Source organism: Rhinoderma darwinii, chromosome 10, assembly GCF_050947455.1.
Source record: "Rhinoderma darwinii isolate aRhiDar2 chromosome 10, aRhiDar2.hap1, whole genome shotgun sequence".
Taxonomy (NCBI): Eukaryota; Metazoa; Chordata; class Amphibia; order Anura; family Rhinodermatidae; genus Rhinoderma; species Rhinoderma darwinii.
This window is the reverse complement of record NC_134696.1, coordinates 39,231,049-39,238,790: the sequence shown is the minus strand read 5'-3', so window position 1 is coordinate 39,238,790 and position 7,742 is coordinate 39,231,049. Positions and strand designations below refer to the sequence as shown.

General features: G+C 40.8%; 1 protein-coding gene across 1 annotated transcript; it reads left to right on the top strand.

Moving 5' to 3' along the window:
* Nucleotides 1-987: 987 nt before the first annotated feature.
* Nucleotides 988-6,558, top strand: LOC142661385 (uncharacterized). The gene is made up of 2 exons (XM_075838765.1): nucleotides 988-2,214; nucleotides 6,431-6,558. The coding sequence occupies exons 1-2, from the start codon at nucleotides 1,536-1,538 to the stop codon at nucleotides 6,436-6,438; spliced, it is 687 nt and encodes a 228-aa protein (XP_075694880.1). The 5' UTR covers nucleotides 988-1,535; the 3' UTR covers nucleotides 6,439-6,558.
* The last annotated feature ends 1,184 nt before the right edge of the window (nucleotides 6,559-7,742 follow it).

The window sequence follows — 7,742 nt, the reverse complement described above, 5'->3', positions numbered from 1 at the left end:
ACACCTCTATTATACATGGATGACAGCACTATATAGACGCTGCACACCTCCCCCCGCAGAGGACAAAATAGTTACATGTAAGCGGCCGCTGACTGGTTACTTACATATAACTATGAGAGCGGGCAGCACTGTAGAGAACGTGAAGTAAGTAAACAGAGGCTGCTGTATTTTGGGAGGTTATTGTGGTTGTCACTATGTACGGGGGGGGGGGCTGTGACTGACATTGTTTTTGAGGGCATTGTAATGACAATCTTCTCCTGACTGGATGATGAGAGTTGTAGTAAAATACTTTCCTCTCTTCACAGAAAACATGGATAGATGCAGCTGTGTGTGCACCGAGAGTGGATGCTCTGGTAAGTGGCGGCTTTTATTCCTTTATATAAATCCATATATTAAATTAGTAATAAACACCGGACACAAAGCGCTCACTGTCCACTCTGTAAATATGCAGAACACTTCCAATAATCCATAGTTCATGCCGGAAAATCTGATTTACTGAACCAGAAGGAAATTTAGATTGATGTGATTCTGTCCAATGATAATCCTGCAGGAGCCACTAGTAGAATAGGAGCGCCATTTGTGGCAGCCTGTGTTTTCTCCATGTGACAGGGGATACACGTCAACACATGATTATGATATTTATTCTAAAGAAATCTTATAAAACACTCATATTTGATCATTTTCTTCTTTTATCAGATTTGAAAACTGGACTTTTCTGCTCTCCATGCAAAAATCAAAAAGCTTACATTGCCGAGACGATAAACTGTGGACGTAAGTAGATGGTATAATAATATCAGTGACTGTGAGTTACAATGTAGTGTACAGCGCAGGGGCCGAGTAGATACATAACTAACACTCTAACACTTTCTTTTTGTCTAGAAATATTTATGCAAGTTACAGAGGATGAAGATCTATATCTAGACTGTAACTTTATGTGGCATGCCAGGCTGCAGGCGCCCTATAAAAATGTGTTCATCATGGTAAATATTTGACATATTTCTAAGGGAATGAGGGTAAAATGGGAGATTTTAGATAAAGTAACCAGGAAAGTGCCTGATATCATTGTACATACGGCCATCAAGTCAAGGCGTTTGTTTCTCTCCCAGTGATAATGTCAGGGGCCCCCCAGGCTATTGCCTGGGGGACACATGGTCGCACGGCCCCCATAAGTTGTTAATAAAATGTGTTTTTTGCTTGGTATGTTTTTTCTCTCCCCCTTTCCCTCTTTTCTCCATTTGTTATTTTATATTAGAATGGTACTTACCATCCTGGTGTCCCCCGGGTAAGCTGTGCTGGTGGCACGAGCCGGTTTCCAGATGTTTCTGTCTCTGGGCAGTTTGGAGTTGGTCCCAGCTGATTGGACCTAGGTCAGCTGTGCAATTGCATGAGCAGGTTCTGGCAGATTCTATCTCCAGGCAGATTTGTTGGAGGCCAGCTGATTGGTCATTGATAAAATCCTAAAGGCGGGAAAATTGGACATAAAAGGAGCAGTTCATCGTGGTCAAGCAGCCAGTTTTGAAGATTGAACCGTCGCCATGGATGTCCTGCTGATGGAGCTGATCAGAAGAGCGGAGTCGGAAGGAGGAGAAAACTGGCTGAGGCAATGCCTAGCAGCAGCGCCGTCGAGGGAGGACGCGGGAAGAAGCGAACTTACTGGGCTGGAAGACGACATAGAGGAAGCAGTGTCTCCTGCTGGGTCGTCGCTGGAGGTGCCGTCATCAGCTGCAGCCAAGAGGAGGAAGTCTGCAGCAGAGTCATCACTGAGGGTGGAGCGCAGTTCCGGACGTTCGCTCCAGGTGCCGGAGCTTGAGAGAAGGCGGCCGACCGTGTCATCAAAGAAGGTGGCGCACAGTGCCGGAAGTGCGCCGCAAGTGCCGGCGCCGTTGGCTAACCCGCTGGCCAGAAGTTTAGTCAGAGAACGGGAGACAGCATGTTGGTCGGCTATCCCCTCCTGCTCCAAGGATGGTGTGGAGGACACAGCTGAAGCGCCGGCCTCACTGGTTTTAGAGGCGGCGCAGGACTTTTCTTCAGAGCTGCAACCGAGGAAGAGGAGCCGGAAGACTAGGGTGGCTTATTCTCCACCCCCGCCAGTATCAAGGAGAAGAAGAGGTTCCAGGAGTCAGCTTTCCTGTCAGCAAGTTTCCCCAGGATTTACAGGCACGCAGCAGGATGTAGCAGGAGCAGTGCCCGACCCAGGACAGGTGGAACAGAGTGGTGAGATGCCAGCTACCCCTTATCTGTCCCACCCCATCCCCCCTCCCCTCAATTCTAATGTAATGTTTGAAATTTTAAAATTATTAGCTGATTTGGTCAGTGAGGCGGCTGTTCCTGCTAGTTCCCCCGCTGATGTATGGAAGCATAGTAGTCAGCAGTTACAGAATGCTGGTTTTAGTAATATTCCTGTTTTAGAGAAAGGAATTGGTGTTTCGGAAACTTGTTGTAAGGAAGTGATGTCTTGCGATATTTCGCCATTAGGTTTTCATTTACAGCCAGCAATTAAGGAGCGTATTTGGAGGAACGAATTTATAGATTTATTTTCTTTATTACCATCTGCGAAGGAGACTCTTGTCAAGCAGGATGGTAAGTCTGATAAAGATGAGGATAAAAAACGTTCTCCTCCTAAGTCTTTCTTTAACTGGCTACAGGCGTTCTGTATCTATGCTTCAGTTTTAGGGGAAAAGTCTTTCATTAATTCTAGTAATTTATTTCAGCATGTAGACATCATTCTTGAGGCTTACCGCCAGTTTGGTGGTTTAGCATGGTACAATTATGATGAAATGTTTCGCCAGAAGATGGCAGTGTACCCTTCATTGAAATGGGGCACTAAGGATGTTGGTTTGTGGCTTAGTTTAATGCTTCCACAAAGGTCAGTGCCCAAGCAGCAGCCTAGTTCTCAGAATACGTTGAGGAAAGGAGTTTGCTTTGCTTATAATGAAGCTCAGTGTAAATGGTTGAACAATTGTCGGTATAAACACGAATGTTCCTTTTGTGGGGGTTCGCACCCAATGTGTCGCTATTTTAAAAGAGCAAACCAGTCTCAACCCCCTAGTACCAAAGAACAGTTATCCAAAAGCATGGACGCCAGTGAAATTAATAAGAATGGCGCCATGGCTAGAAATGTTCCCAGACAGGGAGAAAGCTAATTTAATTTTTAATGGTTTTAAGTTTGGTTTTGATATCCCTTCTTTCAAAGGATCTGGTTGTTGCTGGGTGGATAATTTGAAATCCATCCAGCAGCATAAGGATATTGTGCATCAGAAAATCCTGAAAGAGCTTGAAACTGGCAGGATCGCTGGTCCTTTTATACATCCGCCGTTTACAGACTTTAGACTTTCACCTTTAGGAATTGTCCCTAAGAAGGAATCGAATTCATTCCGTTTCTTACCCGTTTAAGGCTTCATTAAACGATGATGCTGATAAGTCTAAAGCGACAGTACACTATGCATCGTTTGATCAGGCTGTCTCTTTATTGAGACAGTTTGGTCAAAATGCTTTTTTAGCAAAGGCTGATATCAAATCAGCTTTCCGTTTACTACCAGTTAACCCTGCAGGTTTCAACTCTCTAGGTTTTCAATTTGAAGGTAATTATTTTTATGACAAATGTTTACCAATGGGTTTTTCTTTATCTTGTTTCTATTTTGAGGCATTTTCATCCTTTTTACATTGGGTAGTGCAGAAACAAATTCCGGATGGAGGTGTTCTGCACTATCTTGATGACTTTTTGTTTATAGGTGATGCTAGTTCTGAGTTATGTTATTCCTTATTGTTAAAATTTGTTGAGTTTATGAAATTTTTTGGTGTTCCGTTAGCTGAAGAGAAGACTGTGTTTCCATGTAGATCATTAGAATTTTTAGGTATTAGAATAGATTCTGAGAGAATGGAATTTAGTTTACCAGAGGAAAAATTGTTAAAGTTAAGGGTTTCTTTAGTCAGTATGTTAGCTAGGAAGAAATGTTCATTACGTGATATGCAGTCACTTTTAGGTTTGTTGAACTTTGCCTCTAGAGTTATTCCTATGGGAAGAGTTTTTTCAAAGCGACTGTATTTTTCAACAAGGGGTCTTAAATCACCTAGGTCCCATATTAGGTTAACGGTTCAGCTAAAAGAAGATTTAGCTGTATGGCTAGAATTTTTATCTAAATTTAATGGACACAGTTGCTGGCAGTTTCATTTTGAGGATTCTGACTCTTTGTCTTTATTTACGGATGCAGCCGGTAGTATGGGCTACGGGGCATTCTTTAATGGTCAATGGTCGGCTGAGTTATGGCCCAGTGTTTGGCGTGTAAACAAGGTTACTTCAAATATTGTCTTATTGGAATTATTTCCGGTTTTGGTAGCCATAGTTGTATGGGGTCATTATTTTAAGAATAGGAGAATTTTGTTGTTTACGGATAACAAAGGTGTGGTCTTTGCAATTAACACATTATCTTCAAAATGTGAATTAGTAGTTAAGATATTAAGACATTTAACTTTATGTTGTCTGAAGTTGAACATCTGGTTGAAAGCTAGCTATATAGAAGGAAAAAAGAATGATATAGCAGATTCATTATCTCGTTGTCAGTGGCGGAGGTTCAGAACGATGGCGCCAGAAGCGGAGCTTTGTGGAATTCCGTGTCCTCCTCATTTATAGAATCTGATTTGGGACTAATCTATGTTAATATTCAGAGATCCTTGGCTCCAAGAACATGGGCTGATTATTCAGCTGCTTGGAAGGAGTGGGTTAATTTCTGTGTTAATGAGAACTGTAATTTCTTTCATAATGAGGTAGGTCTAGTTTTGAAATTTGTATGTAGCCTGATTAGTAGGAGGCTGTCATTTGCCTCCATTTCTAAGTCTCTTGCAGGCAATCTCTTTCTTTCTTAAATTAAACAGTTGTCCGGCTATTTCTTCGCTCTTCCCAGTTAAGCAGCTTTTGAAAGGTTACCATAGGTCAGCTCCGGTTGTGGAAAGACGAAGGCCTATTTCATTAGATTTGTTGTTAAAATTATTCAATGTGTTACATTTAGTTTGTTTTAATAATTTTGAAGTGTGTTTGTTTAGAACAGCATTTGTGTTAATGTTCTTTGCAGCCTTGAGAATAAGCGAACTGGTGGCAGAGAGTAAAGTTTCAGTCCCGGGCCTTTCATTTCAGGATGTTAGTTGCAAAGTTGACCATGTTTTGTTATTGTTAAAAAAATCTAAGACAGATCAATTAGGAAAAGGTCGTTTGGTTAGAATTAATCAGTTTTCTGGTTCTGTTCTTTGCCCAGTTTCTAATGTTAAACATTGGTTGTCAATCAGGCCGAGTCTTGGGGTTGCTTTTCTGATTCATCAGAATGGAGATCAGCTGTCCAGATTTCAGTTTAACTTTGTTTTGAAGAAATGTTTGAAGTCCCTGAAGTTGGAGCATTTAAAAATATCCTCCCATTCGTTTGGAATAGGTGCAGCTACGGAAGCTGCACAGTTAGGAATTGATGAAGGGATTATAAAAAGAATTGGTAGGTGGGAGTCTAATAGATTTAAACTTTATGTTCGACCAGACTTGTTAGTAGTGTAATTATATATCTACAGGTAAGCGTTTGGTTGTTTGGATCCTTGGCCACTCTTTTATATTTTGGGCACAGAAGAGAGCCGCGAGAAGGTCCTATACAGAAAATTTGTCTATGGATCCGCTAGTTTTTTCTGTTTTTTGGCATGGGGTAAGGGGTTTGCAATGGAAAAACGTGTTTTCTTTAGTTAAATCACTGAGTTCTTATTGGCCGGATCCGAATTTAATTATCATCCATGCTGGAGGTAATGACCTAGGTAAAGAAAAGACTTTGGACCTACTTTTGGAAATGAGAAGGGATATAGCCTTGATAAAATGTTTTTTCCCTGACGCTACTATTTCCTTTTCAGAGATTATTCCAAGACTGCTATGGTCCTCTGGAAATTATAAGTTTTTGAATCGAATCCGTAAAAGGATTAATAGAGCCATGTCTAAATACATGTCGGTCCTCGGTGGTCTTTCTTATAGACACAGTGACCTTGAAGACCTCACAGACGGGCTGTTCAGAAATGATTGTATACATCTTTCTGATGTGGGTATCGACATTTTCAATTTGGGCTTGCAGAATTTAATTGAAGAATGGCTGCGGTGTTTTGGGGGGGCCATGTCTTGGTAATGTCATGGCTTGTGGGGTTTGTCACCCAGCTAATGCTGGGCGGACTTGGTTTTTATTGGTCAAAATATTTATATTTTATTATTTATTAGATTATTTATGGTTATTCTCTTCGAATTATTTTATCTTAGGTTACCCTTAATAAACACCGTGGCCATTTTTATCCAAAGAAACTGTTGTCATGTTTTATTTCAGTTTGATTGAGTATTGTGGGGTTTGTGCTACCATGACATTGATATAAATAATTGAGACATAGAAGGTTCTAACAATTGTCCATATTATCTTTTCAGCCCGGTGAAAATGAACCAAAAGTCACCGAGGACAGCTTTTTAAAAATCATGGGCATACAGATGCACGAGTCCGGTGTTTACCAGTGTACCACCATGCTGCAATCCGGTGTGCCAGTCAGCCACCTTGTGTATAATGTGAGAGGTAAGTGCATATTATCACCGCCACTATGCGGAACTGTAATACATAGACGGCCTACGCTGATATATGAGGGATGGATTTCCCCGGTAGGAATATTGGATGTAGCCGTTTGCCACTTGGCTCATCCTTTCATCTCCAGCGCACTGTATTTTGTAGATAGTTTTCTAGTGACGGTGCTGTCCCTTATAATTGTACATTTTTATGGTAAGAGTTTATTATGAACTATAATGAGGAGAGATAATTGTGATGTCCTGATATATTATATCTTTATTATTATTTCTGTCTTAAAATCACCTAAAATGCAATTTCTTTCCTCCCTTGATACTGATAAAATGAATTATTTTTTATTTAGTTCTCAGTGGATCAACGAGAACAACAGCGGTATACCAGCCTCGTCCCACACTGCCTGACGTGCTTGACATCACAGCGCCTGAGACGGTATTTCAGAAGACATTAAAAATCAACAGTAAAGTCTTCATAGCGATATCTGTACCCACCATCGTTACCATCATGATAATTGCTGGCATAGGGTATGTAAAAAACAACCATTACTTATGTAGATGTAGCTGAGCTGAACAAATCTTGTCAGGTTGTCTACATGAATAATTGATCAGGAGATGCAGTACTTTTACTACTTAAATATGATGCCGTTCTTAAGATTTAGGTTCTGTTCACACTGGCATATATTTATTTATTTTATTAAACCTACATTGTATGGCATATGAGAGCCAGTAATTGGCTTGTTAGCTTCTGTCCCGTCAGATTTCCTTTGCTCCTGACAGGTAGAATAGTATAATCTGCAACACTGTTTTACCAGTAAGAAAACAGAAACTTGACAGAACCTATTAAAGTTACTGAAGTCAATGCACTACATAGGGATGAGATGATATTTTCAGGAGACTGATAAGCAGGTGAAGTACAGAGAACACACCAGGGGACATCTGCACACACTCCACCTATGTTCAGGATAGTAGAGTTCAGAGTTCACATGTAAATAGCAGATATCGAATAACTGATATTCATTATTCTTCTTTTTAGCATCTACATCTGCTGGATAAAAAGAAAATCAAAAGCGCCTCTGGAAGAAGAGCCGGTATAGAGGCGACATGTCAAGTTCCAGCCTTTATCACCATCAGCCTTTGTCATCAAGGCAAAAAAAAATACTAAAATATC